The sequence below is a fragment of the Diceros bicornis genome, chromosome X (assembly GCF_020826845.1).
Source record: "Diceros bicornis minor isolate mBicDic1 chromosome X, mDicBic1.mat.cur, whole genome shotgun sequence".
In the NCBI taxonomy this organism is placed as follows: domain Eukaryota; kingdom Metazoa; phylum Chordata; class Mammalia; order Perissodactyla; family Rhinocerotidae; genus Diceros; species Diceros bicornis.
In genome coordinates, this window is record NC_080781.1 from 120416603 (window position 1) to 120439268 (window position 22666).

Below are 22666 nucleotides of genomic sequence, written 5' to 3' on the forward strand. Positions count from 1 at the left end.
AATAGAATTAGCTATTGTCCTACAGCATTTTAGTTTTTCTTATGTTTACAGACATACTTTTACACCTTTCAGCTTAATAACTGAAATGATATCTTACCACCCCTTGTAATCACAAAGAGCCTAGAAATATTCATGCATCCTTCATTGTTTTCCTTAGCGTCCTACAGCTAAAGAACTTCTGAAACACAAATTCATTGTAAAAAATTCAAAGAAGACTTCTTATCTGACTGAACTGATAGATCGATTTAAGAGATGGAAGGCAGAAGGACACAGTGATGATGAATCTGATTCTGAGGGCTCTGATTCGTATGTACAAATTATTTAATTTTTATGTAGGTAGCCTGTTTTAATATTGCATATCTTTTAGCTATGATCCAATATGCTTTCTCTAGCATAAAATGTAAACCATATCCTAAAGTTTCACTTTAGAAACTGTGAAAATCTTTTAAAATTACACTCTGTGGAGTACAATGAATTTGGAAACATGTTTTTCTTAGGAGTGAATTGCTCCAGTTTTAAATGGTCTTGGTCTAACCCCTAGTGGATACTTGAGTATATTACAAAGTTTTGGAACAAGATTCGATTCAAAGTGTTATATTAGTTTGCCCAAAGTGATAAGGGGCTATGTCTTCTCATTCTTTGGTGGCAACCTGCAAAATCCCTCTGAAGAACTGACTGCCAGGCCTTTCCCACCTCTTGGCCATGTACCAAACCATGATCAGACTGGTACATTTAAATATTCATTTATATATGATTTATACCTGCTTAAAAAATTGCACTGTTTTTTAACTGCAGCATTTACATTAACATTTTAGCCTCTAAGTCCATAACTTAATTTAGACTAGGAAAGTCTATAGGCTACACCAAAATTTACTCCTTCACTGGCTGAATTGGCACAAAGGCAATACCAAATTTCTTTAAATAATACTCTCAGAGTCCTGCATTTATGAGAAATTCCCCAGCTTTTGAAAGGGATAAAAAATATCCGGATAGTTTTTGTACCCTGTTCTAATACTTGTTGGCCTTAGCTGCCCATGAGAGTTGCCTGTGAAGCCTTAAAAAAAATCACAAGCCATACTATAAGAGATCCTGATGCAGTCAGTGAGGAGGGGCAGGGGCAGGGATTCATATATGGTACGAGGTCTCCACGTGTGATTCTGATGTACACTTAGAGTTGAGAACCACTGCTACTCTTCAGTAAAATGTAGTATCTACCTGAAACTGAGGTCAAATGCTTTTTTATACTATGATTTTTTATATGTTGGGACAGTTCTCTCTTCAGGGTCTGGCTGCAGTGATTCGGTATTTTCACCTAGCTGAATTATTTAGGAACTTAATAGAATTATCTTTGGCAATCTCTTTAGGGAATCCACCAGCAGGGAAAATAATACTCATCCTGAGTGGAGCTTTACCACTGTGCGAAAGAAGCCTGATCCAAAGAAACTACAGAACGGGGCAGTATGTACATGGAGATGATCAATTCCTCTTGATAGACTTTTTCAAACTGTGTAGTGAGATTATGATGGCCAAAAATTGTTAGAATTTAATATCCCTAAATGCCTATCTACTTCTCTGTGTCCATAGTATGCTTCATTTGTAATTTTTTGAGCTAATTAAGAAAAGGTCATAGAAGTCATTTAAGTGGCCATTGGTATGTTTTTTAATGGTTTTACCTAGAGATACATAAACCCAGTGGAATCATGGATGTATATTATAATCCTAGAAGTTAGACGCCTTCTGGGTGATGGATGGGAATTAGTGATGGGAAGAAAGCATGGAGGCTTGCCTTATATTGGGTCTTTTGGGGAGGATTCAAATTAGTGCACATTTGTTATAGAATAACTAAGAAAAACATGAATGACTATTTCAATTTCATGTGTATAACTATACTATTTGTTCAAAGGAGCAAGACCTTGTGCAAACCCTGAGCTGTTTGTCTATGATAATCACACCTGCGTTTGCTGAAGTAAGTAGATTCATTAGCTTTGGATATCTATTTTAAGAAGTACAGTAACTTTAAATGTTATAGCTGTTGATCTTTCTCAGCTTAAACAGCAGGATGAGAATAATGCTAGCAGGAATCAGGCAATTGAAGAACTCGAGAAAAGTATTGCTGTGGCTGAAGCCGCCTGTCCTGGCATCACAGATAAAATGGTGAAGAAATTAATTGAAAAATTTCAGAAGTAAGCTTGAAATGTGATTTTTAAAACTTATTTTTACATTTTCTGTTGGGTGTTCATTTATGATGCAATGTAATTACCTTGAATCAGTCATTTCAATTATTCCCAGCAAAGTAACTGCTTAGTAGTTGTATGCTTGAAAACTGTTATGTTTCTTGCCCATCTTAAACATTAGTTTTTGGAATTATTATCTTCAGGCATTACGAGGTACTTTTCCACTGAATGAAATGGGATTTTTCCCCTTTTCCTGTTAGTAAGAGTATAGACAAACGGTCACGGAGCATATTCTTCTTTTGGCCCTCATAAACACCCTTGAGGAATGCTTTCATTCTTTGCACTGCTCTCATCACGCCACTAGTCATGTAATTTCCAGTGCTCAAGTTCATGAGTGTAACCCCCATAAGAAAAGTTAAGGAAAGGATTTTAGGTAGAAGAACTCAATCAAGACTATAAAATAAAAGGTCCTTGACTTCAGTTTCTATACTGTCTCCTGAACTATTGGTTTAACTTTGTTCACATTTAGTGAAGTTCTCACATTTAATTTTAAAATTCTCCTTTTAAACAAGACTTTTGTATGCATACACAAACATACACACAACTCCTTAGCTCAAGCAAGTTATAAAGCAATACTAATCTTAGCCTTAATCCCATTATATCGCTTCTCAGTGCATCTTTATATTTCTTCGTATTTGTGATGCCACTGGGATCAAATTGGAACAAACTATACAGACTGTAAAATCACATACTCTCATAGGTCTTCCTATCTGGTAAAGCCCACTTGCACTTATAAACTAAAGCCACTTTTAAAATCCCTTAGATTTTTTGTTTTTTGATGAGGAAGATCAGTCCTGAGCTAACATCCGTGCCAATCCTCCTGTTTTTTTTTTTGCTGAGGAAGACCAGCCCTGAGCTAACATCTATTGCCAATCCTCCTCGTTTTTTTTCCCTCTTTCTCCCCAAAGCCCCAGTAGATAGTTGTATGTCATAGTTGCACATCCTTCTAGTTGCTGTATGTGGGACGCCACTTCAGCATGGCCAGACAAGTGGTGCGTCGGTGTGCACCCGGGATCCAAACCCAGGCCGCCAGTAGCGGAGTGTGCGCACTTAACTGCTAACCCACGCGGCTGACCCCCTAAAATCCCTTAGATTTTAATGGAAAACTCCCCTCTCTTTTCCGATTTGCAAACAAATCAATTGGAAGTTGTAAAATTAGGCGCAGAAGGGATTTTTTTAACATCTTTATATTTTAACATCTACATGATGAGACTCAATAGAAAGAATTTAGTTTGCTGAATCAGTTCATTCATTGCAGAGTTCATACAGATGAGAAATAGAAACATGCATATTGTGTATCAATTTAAGTTTTTCTTAATTTCCTAGGTGTTCAGCAGATGAATCTCCCTAAGAAACTTATTATTATTAGCTTCTATTTCATATGGACCCAGAGAAACCCACCAAAGCTACTTCAAGCTTAACGATGCTTAACTCATGAGCTCCGTGTGCCTTTTGGATCTTTGCAACATTGAAGATTTGGAAGAAGCTATTCAACTATTTTGTGATGGTCTTTATCATTTTGTATTTTAAAGAGATTATTTTGTAAGGAATAACTTTTAATACTATAGTTTCATCAGTATTCTAGTCAATGTTGAGATACAGTTTTGCTTTTAGGTATCATTATTACTTAAGTTACTAGGATGAATACCTTTCATGTTTTGATCTTTAGTTAACTGTACACTCATGAAACATACAAGTCTTTCAAAGTCATCCTAAATATTCGACTTTTGTAAATCGTCAAGCCTCAAAAAGCTTTTTTTTTTTTTTTAACATAAGCATATTCTAAAAAAATGACTGTTGGTGGAAAGGTGGAAACAAGTCATACCTTCTTAAAAAAGAAGTTTTTCATAAGCTCTTGGAAATGAAACTTTGAAAAGTATTGACTCTTCTACCAAGTTGGTATGAAATTCCAGGCAGCTCAATGACGATTGCATTCGAGAGCCCTGTGTTGGAAGCATTTATAGGCAACGTGTAGCAACAGAGGTACCTCTTGGTGTGCAGTATTTACCCTCTCTTTTAGAAGAGACAATTAACCCTTATTTAACATGGTTGGAAATTTAAAACAATACCAATTAGCCAAGGATGGGTTTTTAGTAATACTGGAGGAATTAGTCAGGCTTCATTTTTAAAATCTTCGACTGAAATTGCATATTATATGCTTGGATTTGGAGAGCTTAAAAAAGCTGTTCATCATGTGATTAAATACCTGATCAACAGGTATGAATATAATTTACACCAGCATATTTTTGTCATGGTAGTAAAATGTCCTATAAACTATTTATACATTTTTGTTCTTCATAATTATCCAGTACATAAGCAGCATTTGTTCATTTTGAAAGGGTATTTAAATAAGCATTTTCTAGTTCATATGAAAATAACTGTAGTACAGGATGATTTCTGTCTGTACAAAGGTAAGTTAGACTGTACAGTTAATTTTCAGTTATATTTATGGTACTGTTATGTGGGTAATACCTTTTTTCTTTTAAGCCCAGTATATATATTATGCCTGCCTAAGTTCTGAACTGGGGCTATATTTCAGTAGTTGTAGAATTATTGATATTAATTAGCTTTGATAGTTAATGTTTGGATCTGTACAACTTGGTTTTTGCACAGAAGACATTTTTAAAAATCTGAATTGCCAAATATTAGAAGAAAGATGTTCTTCAAGTAAAGAATACAGTTTTTAGTCAAAGTGCCCATTACCTCCTCTTTTTTTGTAATAATACAGACACTTGAATAAGTTGTTGTCATATCATATGCCAAGAAAATTCTTTTCATTGGTGCCTGTACTGTAACAATACTTTTAACATATTGTATTTTGAAGTAATGGTTCAATTAAAATTTTCACCTGCTATGTAACTGAAATTCAATTACAGTTTATAATCTGTAGAGGTCTGGAAATAATTTTGCAACTCATATCATTGATTAAATGAATATTTTTGTAAAAGTAAAAGCAACAAATTTATAAATTGATTATTTGAAACTTGACAACACAACTGTATCATGGATAGAAATTGTATTGCTTATTCATTATAGTTATTAGTCCTGTAAAATGTTTCTAGGTGAAGCATACACCAGTGTTTTGGGGAGTTTAAAAATAAATTCTTGAATTTCATGGTCCTCAATGTTTGTTTTCTTGAGGGCGGTATGGTATAGTATTTTAATTGTTTCAAATTATTTCTCCTTTGCCCTTTAATCTATTGTTGGAACTTTAACGCCAATGTTTCCATTGAAAATTAGAAGATATTCTTCACATTTTATTAAGCGTTGATTATAGCTACAGTGAACATCGTCCTCATTTCTGCCTCCTGTCCTGACAAAATTATTAATAGCGTCCTCTCTTTCACTCAAAAATGTCCTAGGTTGGACAATAAATTATATGATCACCCTAATTATAGTTTTATTAGGATATCTTATACAGATTGGAACCCTATAGTTCTCCGGGGAAAACAAATTTCACAAAGACTTCCAGAAACTGATGTGAGAAATAGCATATAAGCCTGAAGGAATTTGAGTTTTTCCTACAGAAAAGGTCAAAGAAAGATGAACTTAACATAGCTTTGAGGATCCATAGGATTAATATATAGGTGAGTGGGCTTCAATATATTCTTATTATTAAATATCTATTCTAGACTGTGAGTTAGTTACTGGATATGATTCCAGGAGCAAGAAGGAAGGTGCTAGACTGTGGGAAAGGGGTAGAGTAAGGTATATTAAAGGGGATTTTTCTGATGTAAGGACTAAGAGAGTAAGGAAACTATTCCATCCATCTTTTCTCCCTTAAGTCGTATATAAAAATAGCTTGCTTATATAATTTAATCATTTCTTTGAAGTTAGTACCTAAAATTATCTTATAAATATATTGTACTTAACAGAAAATCAATAAACAAAATAAAGTTCTCAAATAGAATGCTATACCTTCCAGGGGGGGATAGTAGAGAAATTCTGAATGGGTCAAGAATAGAATTTTGGTTCATTAACTCAGTCTGGTTTTCGTACTATCCTTTTTCTTTTCAGCTACCCCAATTCTACCACTTCTCCATCCCTTATTATGCATTTTCACCCGCCTCCCTCTTTTTCCTTGTTCTCTGTCCCTTCCCTTAGTAATAGGCTAGAACCAATCACTTCTGAAGTTGATTAAAACAAAAGGAAGATCATACTTACAAATTATTTTTTAAATAAATGGATTTCCATCACTCTTTATTAAAATACTATTCATCTCATTTCCTTGCCTACATTACATACATGCAACAAGCAAAAAATCAATTCTTGCAGGAGAGATTAGATAAACCAACATGTTAACTTTTATCCTTCACTACGTATAATAGATAGTTAAGGATAGAGAAGTAATAAGTCAAACATCATAATATCTTCATCAGGCATATATTTGGCTTTAGAAGTTGATTAATTCATGAATTTTCAAGGTTTAGAATTCTGCCAGTTCCTAGATGAATTATAAACTTGTGTTCTGTTGAGAGGATCTGTGCCACCATCTCATTCCTGAGGCATAGGAGGGCCATGCTCCCCCTAATATATGTTATAAAAATTAAAGTCTTTTAACATATAACAGAACCATTTTTACTGGGCCCCACACAAATAATGAGGACTAAAACCTTTAGTCATAGTATTGTTCAAGAACAAAATGACCAACACAGTCACAATCTACTAAATCACTAAATGACATCAGAAGCCAATTTTATATGCCAACCCACACTGTCACCATTCTTCAGTGTTGAAGAGCCTGACCTTCATTTATAGTGTCTCTATGGGGAAATGTATAATGGAGATGACAAATACCCACCTCACCCCGCCACAGTGCTGGTGAGGAGAGGGCGTGTTCCAGAGTCCCTTCAGAGGGAATAAAAGAGTGGAGCTTGAGGAATGAGGCAGCAGTTGGATCTTTCATAAGCTAGGTGCCAAAACTTAGAAGATTCCCTTAATACCAATGAATAGTAACTAAAAGAAATGGTTTATGCGGAAGGTTCCTTATTTTTTTTACCTAAGTTGGTAACGTGGAACTGGCCCAGAAATGTTCACAGAGTTCACACCTTTAAGTTAAAAAGTAATTACATGGTTTTGGCAAAGTCCTGTCTTCAGCAGTTGGTGTATTGAAAGAAACATCTTCATCTTCTTCATCTAGCTGTAGACTACCAGAAGACAAGCGGATTCTGGCCCTGGGTGACCTTATTCCTTTGCCATACAAAGAGTAGTAGTCTGGTTTAAGAATCTCTGATTCAGAATCACTGGATTCACTAGCTACATATCTTTCTGCTGCTCCCCGATCCATTGGAACTGTTGGAAACTCTTGCTCTGCAAACATATACGTAAACAGGTCAGCTTTACGACTCAGAGCAGGACAAGGCCCTAAGGGTCTAAATTCTGACCCAAAAGGAAAACGGATAGTTTTCATGTCTGATTGGCTCTGGGATCGTTTAGGGGTTTGCTCTTGAATGTTATATGCAAATGCATCTTCTAAATTTGGGTCTTCCTCTTCTAGATCTACATTGATGTTGCTTCTACCACTAGTCCTGGCCATAGCTTCTTGGAGTTCTTGAAAGTCTTGCTGAAAGCTCTTCATTCTGATATTCCTTGGGCTTTTTTTGGCTGGCTTCATTGCAGTGGGCTCTAGACACCTGTCTGGCCTTTCCCTTTCCTCTGCCATGATTGGAGACCTTCGGGGCACCTGGGGTGGTCTGTCCACATAAAAAAAGACTTGAGGAGGCATAATATCAACCTGCTGACCAGTACAAGGGATATAGGGCACATCTGTGTAAGTTAGCTGCCTTGCTGGAGTCACTTTGCTTGTCAGGCCAGAAGATGTGCTCATGTGATTGTCAGCAAACTTACAGCTTGTTTGGAAGGAGCTTAGAGGACTCCTTTCCTCCAAGTAGTCTCTGGGATCAGTGTCAGGATCGGGGTCAGCGCTAAAGACAGGGTCTGTATAAATAAAAGAGAAAGAGGAACTGCTTTGGGACTGATGTAATGGTGTGGGATCTGCCTCTGGTTTGGACCGCTCCAGCTTGGCTGCAAACGTCACTTCCACTGCAGAGTTTCTCCTCCTACTGTCTAGCACAGGCTCAGATGCGTGCACTCCACTCACGTTTCGATAGTACCCACTGCCATATGCTAGTCTCAAATCTTCCACCTTGAGAGAAAGGACATATTATTGGTGAAAGAAGGAAAAAACTGTTGGGTTGGGGTGGGGGCAGGGATCTAAATTAACCTTGAATCTTGCAAAGGTAGTTTTTCACAGTCATTTCAATCCATGTTCTATTCGAGGGTTGATAAATATATAACAGAAGGATAATAACTTGTACCATATCCCAATTCATGTGATAAAAAATACATACAACACTATCCTTTCTCAATGCCATCCCACTCACAGCCTCCGAGTTCTCTGTGTAGTTCAGCAAGCATTGTACTTCAAGCAGTATGGTTTAGCAGCTGTATCAATGAGCCAGGAGTTCTGCCTCCTTTCCTGGCTCTGCCTTTGACTTGCTGTGTGACCTTAGGCAAGTCTTCTAACCTCCCTGCTCTAGCCTCCTCCTCATTTTCTGTAAAATGGTGGGGAAGAGGGCTATGAATGGCATGAGAGGGTCATATATTAGATGGTACCTTCCAGTATTATATCTCTGTGATGGCTTTCAGATAAAAACTGCCTGTGACTTGAAGACATGAGAGTTTATGAGACCTATAATTAATTTTTTTTCAGAGAGAGCAAAAGAAAAATAATTAACATGGTCCATACTATAAAACTCAAGTGAAGCCATCATCTCACAGTTCCAGGAGAAGGGCACTTCGTTCCTAAATTAAGTTGCAAAAGTACTTTAAAACCTTAACCCAAGACCGCATAGCTTCCTCTAAGCCTTAAGATTTTCATAGGTAAAAACAGCAGAGCTTTTAGTTTTAAAAATACAAAGCCATAGAAATTCATTTGCATCTGCATTTTACAAGATGTTAGCAATACAGGTTGCAATTTAAAGATGTGCCAGATGCTTCCAGTCTATAAGGTACACACTAGTGGTAGTTTACTAAATGGTCTTCTATTGGCTGGAAAGACTGAGCTGACAGAACTCCCAAGGAGGCTAACCTACTTGAACAGAGTAACCTTTTTACACACTGGGAGATTCTGGCAGAATCAATTCTTGGAAGCATTTGAAATGTGGGCGCATTACTTTTATCTAAAGAAGAAGGAGTTTTCAGAAACCTTACTTGTTTTGACACATCAGAGAGGAGGTCTGGTGAGGACCTGCACTGTCGTTCATGGTACTGAGATGGATAATGTTTCCTGAAATCCCCAAACAGAGAAGGAATTGACATGGTCTTCATGTGAATACAGGATACATATAAATCTCCAAATTCAACTTAAAATCAACATGAGAGAGAGAAACAAAACTATGTACCTTTCAAACGGCAAGCTCTTCAACCTGCCTTTTTTTCCATATTCCAAAAGTTGCCTTTGGGTTCTTCCACTATTATTAGAACGAGACAATCATTTTATTAATGCTGGTAGTAAGCCAGTAGGCGACTAAAACTTGAAAGCCTCATTTATTGTTGAAATCAAAAGAGTTTGGATGAATGACATATGTCATGGATCTTTGGCCGTCACATGAATGATAATACTTATCCAAGGATCAGGCATGGAGCAATCTTAACTACTCAGAACCCCAAAACTTTAAAAAGCCTCTGAACAGGGCTATATAACAGTTAAAAGATTCTAGTCTTGAAAACTAATATACTTTTCTTTGAAGGCCTTTGCCCTACCTCTGAATTTACACACAATTTCTAATGAGGATATTTATCTGGTTTTCCAATCCATGACAAAAGAAAAACAGCTAACTAAACAGTAGAAGCTCTAGTCAGACACACATTAGCAAAGAAAGCCAGCTGACTGCTGGGAGAAACACAAGAGCCAAAAAAGAAATCACAAGAATAATAAAATCCAAAAAGTCTGGGCCATTTATCACTGGGGTGCAGGGTCTGACAAGCCTCCCCCACCCCGAGGCCATCACTGCACTACAGCTGCCTGCAGAGGATAGTAAGCGATGTTTGTAATAACTCAGGTCATTAAGAAAAGGGCAAAATATGCTCAGTAGCATCTGTTTAAGAAGGCAGGGATTTGTAGAATACATTTTGGAAAGATTCCATCAAAAATAAGTATGTTTTTAAAATCTCAGTTCTTCCTGGGGCAGGCTTCCATTATTTGAAAAATTTCTTATGGGAAGCATTTGATTAGAATTTATCTTAGCTAAGAGTTTTGAAAGCTTCTTCCAAAGAATTCCTAATATGGTGTGTTCAAGTAAAAACAAGATCTTATTTAGACCTCGCTTCCACTCCTCCAAAGTGTTACCTGTAGTAAGGAGCCTCTACAGCAATATTGCTCAACCTTTGGAATCCCTTAGGCCCTCCAGTGATTTCTCACACTATGTTTTGCCCAACCACCACCAAAAGGATGTTATTGAGGTTTCCTTTTCCTGGCTTGCATATAAATTGCATATAAGGAAAACAATAGGTTCATTGAATACGTTTTCTCAAGCTGCATATGTCCCTCCATCCTTGTAGAGATTCTAATCTAACCTCTTAAATAGAGTGCTCCCCTCCCCCTGCCTCCCAGTTAGGAAATACAGATTTAATGTGTCACACAGAGAATGAGCAGTAAAGGGTATCATCCTTTAAGTGATTGAAATGGATTCTTTATTGCTTCTAGAATTCAAGCTCCTCTTACTGCCTTCCATGTTATTGAAAAGAAGTCGCGTGTGTAGTTTGCCTATGTGCAATATTTAATTACCTATAGCGGAAGCTAGAACCTTTGCTGCAGAGTAGGGTTTTGGGCTTTGATTTGGGCTCTTCAGAAAGTCTGAAGAAAGCATGGTACTCCACACAAGTCTTCCAGAAAGCCTTGCAGGCATCTCGGCTGGCCATGGTGAATTCCAAGGTGTCCTTGCACAACACCTGTATAAACCAATTTCCATCAAACAAAACATCCTTCAAGAATATCCAAGACCTTGAAATCCCAACGCTTCCAAACTATTGGCCCAGGGGCCCATGCAGCTTCTGCTTTTCTACTTGGCTCCCTATAGGCGTCACACCCACTGAAACCAAATGATTGGCAACCATCTGAGGAACAGACAGGGCCACTGCTCAAAAACAGAGCCTTCTCTAAAAGCAAATCTTGCTTTGCACAACCCCCTCACCTCAAACGCTTTTTTCCTCCCTCTTCTCTGCCAGGAACATTTTTATAAAGTTGTAAATTTGGTTAAAATGGACATCAAAAGGTATCCTTTCAAGGTGACAAGACATTATAAATGACCAACAGGAAAGGGGAGGGAGGAAGAGATTTCCTTACAGATGGTAGGCTTTATAGGATGATTACATGTACATGAGTCTTTTATTTATTTATTTATTTATTTATTTATTTATTTATTTATTTATTTATTTGGTGAGGAAGATCAGCCCTGAGCTAACATCCATGCCAATCCTCCTCTTTTTGCTGAGGAAGACCGGCCCTGAGCTAACATCTATTGCCAATCCTCCTCCTTTTTTTTTTTCCCTTTTTCTCCCCAAAGCCCCAGTAGATAGTTGTATGTCACAGTTGCACATCCTTCTTAGTTGCTGTATGTGGGACGCCGCCTCAGCGTGGCCGGACAAGCAGTGCGTCGGTGCGCATCTGGGATCCGAACCCGGGCCGCCAGTAGTGGAGCATGCGCACTTAACCACTAAGCCATGGGGCCGACCCCTACATGAGTCTTTTTAACATACCGGCTAGAAACACTTCTTCCTCTCTATGCTGCCGTCTTCTATGATGCTCTGTATTGCTCATTTAGCATATTCTAATCTGCTCCCGGGAAGCTTAGCCTTTCAGACTTAAAGTTCAAGTTTTCCCCATCCCCCGACTCACTATATACCCCCATATGCCCATGTATGCATGCAGCCCCGCCAACCCACTCTGCTGTCCCCCCTTCTCTTATTCTTTTCCAGGTGCCTGTATGCAGCCCTGGGACTCTTCATGAGCTTCACACTGGACAGTCTCCCAAACTGCTCACGTGAACATTTTCACATAAGACTAAGATCCAGGGAATGAAGCCCAAACTACTGGATCTTCTGTAGGTCAAAAAATTAGTTGATAAACATTTTTCATTTCCTTTATTGTCACAAAAGAACATCCTTTCTGGCACTTTCGTCCTACCCCGTACGATGCAGCCTTGACCAATAATTGCTTCTTTTGCTTAATGTACACTCACCCCCCCACATCCTGCTTTGGCATATAATAGCTATTCAATTATTTTTGCTTAAGGAAAGAAGATAAAAATACTTTCTAAAATGGAGCAGATAACATCAAATAAATATGTCCATAGTCCTAGATCTGGTCACTTCCATTTGACTCATCAAATCCCTGAAAAATGGTTTCCAAGGAGACTTGTCTTTCATCCCAGCCACCCCATTTTCCTATTATTTCATTCATTCTGAACTGCCAATAGGGTTTCTTAGTGTTTTGCCTTTAGTAAAGATACGACTAAAGCTCTGGCTTATTTATGTAGAGGCAAAAGAGGGAGCATATCCCCCTCAGGGCCAGCCAGCTTTCACCACTCACGTTCAAATTATTTGCAGACACAACCAAGAAATCTCAAGTGAACCGAAAGTAAAAGAATTTATTAGAAAGCTACTTACCAAGAGGTTGGCGTGAAGCTTGATGAGAAAATGCTTTCTCTTAAAACTCAATTTGCGGATTTTAGCCCAGTTGAAAGTATTGATCTTTGTATTTCCCTATAATGAAACACATGGCAAATTTCAGGATGAATGTTAGCACAAGCTGGTTTGTGACACAATGCAAACCTGTTAGAAAATGTACTTCATGAACAGGACTATCTTTGATCTATCTCTTGCACAGATGTGATCCTGTCATAGTAGGTAGAAGCTATGGCCAAAGAAGGCATTCCAGGTGGGACACAAGGCTGCTCTGAAATGCAAGCAAAAAGGAGTATGCCTGGGAAAGGTTTCTAACCAGGATAGAGAGATCACAGTAGAAAAAGATTACTTCAATAGCTTCTCTAATCTCACTCCTTCCCATGTTTCCAGATTCAACTGCTTAAAAAAATCCTATTTATCCTGTCACCCCATTTACTCAAACACCTTCAATAACACTTCTCTGTCTGCATCATCAAGCCTAAACTCTTTTGGTTGGATTTTCTTGCCCCAATTATATTGAATATCCAACCTTCTATCTCACTGGTCCTAGAAAACACCCATCCATCCAACTCTGTACCTTCCTTCTCATAGGTTTCCTCATTCTCCTTACCCAGAATGCCTTCCCCATAGTTAAGCCTTCTTGCCAGCTCTGGTAGCACCTCTTCTAGGATAGTCTATATAATTACCGAAGCCTACACCCATTTCTAACTCCTCTGAACTCCTCTGGCTCTCTTGGACTGCCCAGTTTTGCTCTTTTGGTTGGTAGGTTGGTTGGTTGGTTGGTTGGTTGGTTGGTGGTTGGTTGATAGTTGTTTGTTCACCCGGTCCAAAAATCAAAGGTGTACAAATATATATATATTGACAAGTCTCACTCCCACCACTGCCACCCCTGCCTCTGTCCCCTCATATCCATTCTCTACAGGTAACCACATTTATTAGTGTGTTGTGTATACTTGTTGTGCAACTATAAGTAAATATGATAGATTACCTTGCTTACTTACTGTCTGATATTGACCTCTATTTTTCTGATCTCTCCAAATAAATTGTGTCTTAATGACAGGAGCCATGTATCGTGCTTAATGTTAGTTTTTTGATTATGCCAGCCTTCATCCTTCTCAGGGCCTTTGTCTGTGTGCTTTTTCTCTGGAACACCCTCTCTCATCTGCCAACCCTATCCCTTTGGTCTGGATAACTTCCTCAGGTCTCAGCTTAAATGTTAAGCCCCTTTCACATGTGTTACCTTAGCACCTCATACTTCTAGCACAAAGCACATCGTATTTGTTTATAATTACTTGTTGAATTGTCTATCTTTCCCCTATTAGAATGCAAGTTCCATGAAGTCAGAATCATTCCTATTTACCTCTGTAGCTCTAGTGCCTGGCCCAACTCTGTAAATGTACTCAAACCCACTGAATTATACAGTTAAAACAGATGAATTTTATGGTGTGGAAGTTATATCTTAATAATGCTGATTTTTTTTAAAGAAAGAATACTACAATGAAGAACACATAGAAGGTACTCAATACACAAGTATTCTTTGATTGGATTTGGGGTGGGACAAAATAGACCAGCTATATTGTTCCCAACTGTCCACAGAAGTAATCACACTAAAAGAGATCACAACTAACATGACGGCCTTGCTCCCTTCCCCTCCCCATCTTCTCCCATGGGGTAGGGAATGGCAAGGATCAGGGGTTAGAGTGGAATGGGTAAAAATTTCCTCCTGGGTGAACACATGTGCTGTGATCCATTGGGTCTTTTGTCCATCAATGTGACTCCCATGCTGTAAAGTTTACAACCAAATAAATGAGAAGGTAGCGATTCTTTTAGTCAAGTCTGTACCTGACCTGCTTTGTGACTTAGCTCAGCGCTGTAATTTGGTCCGGGGGGTCAGTGGGTCTAAGGTCACCCCTTCCTCTCTCACAAGTAATTCATTCCCAAACCTGTCTAGGTATCTGCCTATCATTTCGAAGATTAGGCAAGTGTTCTTGAACTTTAACTTGGATCTAAATTCATTGAATGCTCAGACATGTGAGGAGATGTAATAGACTGAAAAACTGCTGAAAAAATAGCCTCTGGCCAAGTTCCCTAGAGTGAGGATTAATGATGATGGAGGATCACAGAGCCTTGAGTTGGTTTCTAACCTGGAAAACAAAGTCCTTGGGAAAAGATGAGCCAGTAAACAGCAACAATTGCTGGCAGGGTTGGTCACTAATTCCCTACCAGCTGGCACTGGGCACCTCCAATGAAACCAGTAATGGAATGAGAACACTACATTTTGGACACTTCAGGCTGTTTCTGCTGGATTTGAACAGGGTGAATGTACTTTGTGTCAGAGCCTAAGCTTTTAGGATGCCAATATCCATATTCTTATTTAGGGTCTAAAATTTCCAAAGAGCATCTTGACTTCATCTCTCCACCATGCTGGCCTGATCTAGCCTATGAGCTCCTCAGAGCCAAAACAGTCAGTTACAGACTGTAAATGGAAGCAAAGCACACTGAGGGGAGAGAACTTACCCAAAACACTTCCAAGCATCACTTCCCTTTCTGGCTGGTGGTAAGACTGAGAGGTGAATTCACCTTGGGAATGGACACCCAAGTTTGAGCCAAGATAACCCCCAAAGCTGAAGGACTTGAAAGGAAAGAGTTGTTACCCGTAACACCAGTACTCCCATGTGTGCAACAGCCAGGTGGATCTGCATCCCTTCGCCATCACTGGCGGGGTGAGGCCTGATGCCGTACATATCAAGCTTCCTCGCTATGTCCAGTAGCAGAATGTCAGATTCAGCTGGGCTCCTGCCACTACAAGAGGAAAGAACTTTTGAGCCTAATAAATGCAGCAAGAATGGCACTTTCCCCCTGAGAGCTCCATGAGGAGCTCAGTGTTTTCTTGAGCCTGAAGCTTCTCTGACTTAAGGGCTTGCTTTTTTTAGTGTTCCGTGTTGGTGGAAGCAGGTGCCAGTTAAAGTACTTACATGTGCTTCTGATGAAAGTGCATGATCTTGCTCTCTAAACAGTCTTGGTTCGGTAAGTACCGGGTTCGTGCCAGATGTTTCCTATCTGTTTCTTCATGGAAGTCTCCCAGTTCTGCTACATGACAGAAAATGACATTTTTCACATTACTGTTGAGGACTTAAGCAATGGAGCACCCAGCAGACCCTCTGACCTCCCCCAAACGGCCCTTTTTTTGGTAGGCAATGCAGCCCTAGGCCTCCCACCCATATGTTATGTATATTTCTGTTTTCAGATATAGGGGGAACTAACTGGTTCTTTTTCAAATCAGAAGCAGTGGATTGCTATGAAGTCTCAGTATAGTAAGACACAGACACAGTGTAGTTCCGAAAGGCTCCAGGATCACAGATGACTATTTTGTCATTTTTTTTCTCCCACATTCTGTTTATGATCTCTTCTACTTCTGATCAGTGCCCCCGTTTCAAATGCATATGTTGAATTCCTAACCTCCAGTACCTCATAATGTGACTATATTTAGCAATAGGGCCTATAAAAGTGATTATATTAAAATGAGACAGTAGGGTGGGCCCTAATCCAATCTGACTGGTGTTCTTATGAGAAGAGGGAATTTGGACACACAGAGAGGCACCAGGAACGCAGGTGCACAGAGGAAAGATCAGGTGAGGACGCATCAAGAGGGCAACCATCTGCAAGCCAAGGAGAAAGGCCTCAGAAGAAACCAAAACTGCTGACACTTCGATCTTGGATGTCTAGCCTTCAGAACTGTGAGAAAATAAATTTCTGTCATTTAAGCCACCTAGTCTGTGCTATTTTGTTGTGGCAGCTCTAGCAAACTAATACAGACCCCTAAACTTACTCCACTCTGATCGTACATTATCAAGAAAGGAGAATAAAATGCCAACTACAATGCAAGGCAGTCACAGCCACTCATCATTCTGTACATTGGGAATCTAGTAAAACCCCAGCTATCTGGAATCCTCAATAGATGAATCATTTGGAAAATCATTCTGGCTTTTCCAAATCACTGGTGGTTTATCCTTGATCATCATCTATTCTTTTCCAGATGTCTCCAGTTTATTGTTATCAATATCCATTATAGCACTACACCTACAAAGGTAATTGAGGTATATAGGATTATCTGCCCCTACAATAAATGGCTTCAAACTGTTTTGACTTGAATTTTTGTGTCTTCCTTATAATCTCTATGCCTTCTCCCTCTCTGTCAGATTGATATGAATCATTTCCTGGTCATTGGCTTCTCCTGAAAAGGTTTCCACTTGGTTCTAAATTGTGACTTCTAATCTACCATAAAAGGGGAACTCAAAACAATTTTTACAATTAAAATTCACATTTTAACATGAAAAAAATGGGAACCCAGATATTCAAACCTATTAGCACTTTATGAATTGTCTAAGTAAATACATACAACTCCATGGACATTGTATACATACAATGTCCATGGAATCCTGTGGTGTTCTCCTATTGAGTTAAATGCATAGACACAGGGGCACTGATTTTGGGTGCTGGAAACTTGTTATTTTCTCTTTTGTCTTGGTTTTCAATTGTGTTTTAGACAGATGGCATGCTCATTTTTAGACAGGTGGGGTGTATATATATATTTGGAAAACCACATTATAATGAAAATCTCCATATAACAAGCTTTTTTTTTAAAAAAACAGAAATCAATGGCTATTTATTTATTTTTTGCCAAAATTGATAAATATACAAATCTCATTAAAACTCAGTCAAGCCCATATGGTTTCACTGATGAATTCTATCAAATATTCAAATAAGATATAAATACTAATCCCTCACAAACTCTTCCAGAAAATAGAGGAAGGGATACTTACCAACTCATTCTATGAGGCCAGTATTACTCTGATACCAAAACCAGACAAAGATATCACAAGAAAAGAAAACTACAGAACAATATCCCTCATGAATATAGAGACAAAAATCCTCAACAAAATACTAGTAAACTGAATCCAGCAACATTTAAAAAAGGATTATGCATCATGACCAAGTGGGATTTATCCCATGATTGCAAAATCAGTTCAACATGTGAAGATTAATTAATGTAATATACTATGTTCATAGAATAAAGGACAAAAAAATTACACTCTCATCTCAATAGATGCAGAAAAAGCACTGGGCAAAATCCAACACCAATCCATGACAAAAACCTTCAACAAACAAAAAATAGAAGGTAACTTTTTCAACCTGATAAAGATTATCTATGAAAAACCTACAGCTAACATCATAATCATACTAAATGGTGAGAAATAGAATGCTTTCCCCCAAGACCAGAAAGAAGACAAGACTGTCTGCTCTTGCCACTTCTCTCCAACATTGTCCTGGTGGTTCTAGTGCAATCAGGCAACAAGAAGAAATATACAGAATTTGCACTGAAAAGGAAGAGATAAGACTGTCTTTATTTGTAGTCAATACGGTCCTGTGTGTAGAAAATCCTAAAGAATTCACACAAAAGCTCTAGTAGAACTAATATATGAGTTCAGCAAGGTAGCAAGATAAAAGATTAATATACAAAAAGTAATTGTATTTGCATATACTAGCAATGAACAATCCAAAAATGAAACTAGGAAAACGATTCCATTTCCAACAGCATATAAAAAGAATAAAATACTTAGGAATAAATCTAACTAAAGTGGTATAAGACTTGTATACTGAAAATTACAAAACATTGTGCAGAGAATTTTTTAAAGGTCTGTATAAATGGAGACACATTTCAGGTTCATGGATTAGAAGACTCAGTATTGTTGAGATGGTAATTCTGCCCAAATCGATCTATAAATTCAATGCAATTCCCACCAAACATTTTTGTAGAAATTGACGAATGATCTTAAAATTCACATGGAAATGCACAGGTGCAAAATAACCAAAACAATTTTGAAAAAGAAGAACAAAGTTGGAAGACGTACACTTCCCTATTTCAAAGCTTAATACAAAGCTACAGTGAAGAAGACAGTATGGTAATGGCATAAGGACATTTAGATCAATGAAACATAGTTGAGAATCTAGAAATAAGCCCTTACATTTATGGTCAGGTGGTTTTTGACATAGGTGCCAAGACAATTCAATGGGGAAATGTAGTTGCTTTTCAACAAATGGGACAAAAAAAAATCCACATGCAAAAAATGAAGTTGGATTCCTACCTCTCAATATACACCATACAAACATACAAAAAAATAATTCAAAATGGATCATAGGCCTAAATCTAAGAGGTAAACCTATAAAAGTTCTAGAAGAAAACCTAGGAGAAAATCTTTGTGACCTTAGGTTAGGCAAAGAGTTCTTAGATACAACACCAAAAGTATGATCCACTAAAACATATTGAGAAAGTGGAATTCCATCAAATTAAAAACTATTGCACTCCAAAAGACAGCACTAAGAAAATGAAAAGTCAAGCCACAGATTGTGAGAAAAATTTGCAAATTACTTATCTCTTAAAGGATTTTTAATCAGAATGTATAAAAATCTCTTGAAATTCAATAAGAAGACAACCCATTTTTAAATGGGCAAAAGATTTAAATAGGCATTTTACCAAAGAAAACAGAGGAATGGTTATTAAGCAGATGAGAAGGTACTCAACATCATTAGTCATTAGGGAAATGCTATTTATAATTGCATTGAGATACTTCTTCATCCCCACTAGAATGGCCATAATCAAAAAGTTAGACAATACCAACTGTTGGTGAAGATGTGGAGAAATTGGAAATCTCATACATTTCTGGTTTTATTGTAACAATTTGAAGAACAGTTTGGCAGTTTCTTAAAATGTTAAACATAAATTGACCTTAAGATGAAGAAATTACACTCCTGGGAATCTACCTAAGAGAAATGAAAACATGTGTCCGCACAGAGACTTGTACATAAATGTTCATAACATAATTCAAAACAGCTAAGCTGGAAACAATTCAAATGTCCATGATCAGGTAAATAGATAAACAAAATGTGATATATCCATAAAATGGAATACTACTCAGCAGTAGAAAGGAACAAACTGTTGTGATTCATGCTGGAACATGAATGAATTTCAAAAACATTATGCTGAGAAAAAAAATCTGGATGCAAAAGACCACATATTTTATCATTCCAATTACACGAAATGTCCAGAAAGGGCACATCTATAGAAATAGAAAGTGAATTAGTGGTTGCTGGGGCTGAGCGTGGGAACAGGGAGTGACTGCAAACAGGCATGAGAGATCTCTTTTGGCATGATGGAAATGTTCTAAAACTGCATGGTGGTAATGGTTGCACAACTCTGTAAATTTACGAAAAACCATTCAGTTGTAGACTTAAAATGGGTGAATTTTATGGTATGTAAATTATACCTCAATACAGCTGTTTTTAAAAATAAATTAGATACACACACAGACCAATCTTCCTGTTTATTAAGCATAAGACCCTAGGTTGACCCTAAGGAAAACATAAGAACACATAAGACTGTGCTTGTTTTTCTCTCCATGCAAGACTAAGACAATCTAGGAAGGGACCTACGACATACAAATGAGTAAATATCATCAGTAACAGAAGGTAGCAAATGTTATGAGCATCTTCACTGTTACCACGCTGGTCCAGACTACCACCATCTCTCTCTCCTGCAATAGCCTCTTATGTGGTCTCCCCACTTCCACCATTCCCTCGTAAGGTCTATTTTCTTTCTCATATTTTTATTGAATAAATTTCAATAATGACTTGTAACATTGTGTAAATTTAAGGTGTACTGCGTGTTACTTTGATACATTTATATATTGTAATATGATTGCCATTGTAGTGATATTTATCACGTTACATCATTATAGTCAATATTATTGTCTATATTCATTGTACTGTACATTAGATCTCTATGGCTTATTTACCACTCATTGCAAGTTTCTGTTTTCACCAGAGCAGCCAAGATGATCTTCTTAAAACCTAATTCAGATCATTTCACTCTTCTGCTCCCAATGCTTCTGTGGCTCCGCATCTCATTTATAGTAACGTTATAGGTCTGTTATATGCTTTTAAGGCCCTCCAGGAATATCCTCTCCCTCTTTCACTCAGTTCCAGCCAGCCACAAAGCCTGCTTAGTGTTTTTTGAACACTCCAGGCACACTCTCGTCTCAGGCCCTTTGCACTGGATGTTCTCTCTGTCTGGAACTTCCTTCACCAGATTTCTGCTTATTTAAAAATTCAGTACCCACGCCCAGAATTCCCTCATCTCCCTTCCACACTTTATTTTCTCCAACACTTAGCACCTTCTAACATACATTATATATTTCCTTATTTTCTTTATCATCTGATTCACCTCCACTGCCAAAATGTGAGCTCCATGAAGGAAAGGATTTTTGCCTGTTTAGTTCACTGCTATGTTCCCAGGGCCTATAATAGTACCTGGCATGTAGTAGGTACTCAATAAATTTTTGTTGAATGAATGACAAAGAAGAGTTACTAAGGGTGTTTATAAAAGGGAGGCTTCATTTGGAATGTACAAATTGTGTTTGGGAGGCAGTATCTGGCTAGAGCCATAGGGATGTGTAAGAGACTTAAGCAGATGAGAAGGTCAGAATGTGGAGATTCTTGAATGCCTAGAACATAAATAGTGGATGAATGAATAAATGAGCAAACGAATGAGCAGTCTGGTTGTGTTCTGCACACTGCCTTAGCATCCGGAGAAATAGTCTGACCTGCATGGATTGAGAAGAGCTGACTCATTGAAACAATAGCTTTTTGCTATGGAAAGAGCTTCTATTGACAAAATATCCTCTAGAAAAGCTGAATTGCTCTATGCTATGCCTGAAATGGCCACTAGGGAATGCCCAAATCCATAATGCTGAATCATTAAGAATGAAATTGGGCTCCCCCATCAAAGGCTATCCGGGGAACCCCAGTCCCCTGACTGCTGCCTTAACAGGCAGCTAACGGAGAAAGATAAGTCTTCCAACATTGCTTTCTCTATGTGCCTTACCCCATGCCCCCTACCAAGCCAAGCACAATACTGGACTTATGGTTAGTGTTCTTGGCATTCAAGGCCCTTCAAAATGACGCTTAGTTTTCCGCTACCTGTCCTAAACAGACCCTATGCTTGAGCTGCACTTGAGTATATACTTCTTTTCCCACCACCATTTTTTTTTCATGCTCTTTTCTCTGCCTATCACTACCTATCCAATTCCTATGAGTCCCTTTAAGGCCCAGCACAAAAGCCGCCTCCTCCATAAGACTCCCCTGATTACTATTGCTCTCATTTCCCACTTCCTTTCTGAGATCCTGGGGCTCTCATCAACTGTCCCAGTCAGGAGTCACTAGGTAAACACTGATTCAGACACCGTTCCTATCCAAGCACTTCATTCTTGAGTTCCCAGCGAAATCAGAAATCTACTATTTCTGGACTGTAAGCAAGGTAAGGGATAAAGGTAAAAAATGAACTTATGAAATAAAAAAAATGAAGTTATGATCCTGCAGGAATAGTAAGGAACAGCCTATTTTTGGAAGGACTCTCTAGAAGAGAGAGAAAATCCAGCCATCCCTATAAGAAGAGATACTTTCTCCAGCTGCCTCGATTCTGCCCTTAGGGGCACAGAAGCAGCCTAGCCAGCCCAGCTTCACTCCCTCCCAGGCAAGCTCCCACTGTTCCCCAGGCCTCCTTCTCCCTACCTTCATTATTCAGCCTAGTCCAACTACTTGGCTGCTAGGATATGGGGAACACTAATAGACGCCTGGGGCCTTTTTCCCTTTTAGCCTTTCTCCACCTGCTGTACTCTGTGCTTTGTTCT

The 22666-nt window shown here is 38.3% G+C and overlaps 2 protein-coding genes across 2 annotated transcripts in view; one reads left to right on the top strand and one right to left on the bottom strand.

Annotated features, from left to right (window-relative positions):
* Positions 1 to 5354, top strand: part of STK26 (serine/threonine kinase 26) — a 51045-nt gene extending 45691 nt beyond the window's left edge. The window contains exons 8-12 of the mRNA XM_058536725.1: positions 158 to 306; positions 1365 to 1458; positions 1904 to 1966; positions 2047 to 2183; positions 3561 to 5354. Coding sequence (XP_058392708.1) covers positions 158 to 306; positions 1365 to 1458; positions 1904 to 1966; positions 2047 to 2183; positions 3561 to 3585 — 468 coding nt within the window. The 3' untranslated portion in view covers positions 3586 to 5354. The remainder of the gene's footprint in view (positions 1 to 157; positions 307 to 1364; positions 1459 to 1903; positions 1967 to 2046; positions 2184 to 3560) is intronic.
* Positions 5355 to 6412: 1058 nt separating this feature from the next.
* FRMD7 (FERM domain containing 7) overlaps positions 6413 to 22666 on the bottom strand; it is a 30571-nt gene continuing 14317 nt past the window's right edge. Inside the window, exons 6-12 of the mRNA XM_058535118.1 lie at positions 15896 to 16010; positions 15575 to 15722; positions 12903 to 12998; positions 11023 to 11186; positions 9638 to 9706; positions 9447 to 9522; positions 6413 to 8379 (exon numbers count right to left, since the gene is read on the bottom strand). Coding sequence (XP_058391101.1) covers positions 7285 to 8379; positions 9447 to 9522; positions 9638 to 9706; positions 11023 to 11186; positions 12903 to 12998; positions 15575 to 15722; positions 15896 to 16010 — 1763 coding nt within the window. The 3' untranslated portion in view covers positions 6413 to 7284. The remainder of the gene's footprint in view (positions 8380 to 9446; positions 9523 to 9637; positions 9707 to 11022; positions 11187 to 12902; positions 12999 to 15574; positions 15723 to 15895; positions 16011 to 22666) is intronic.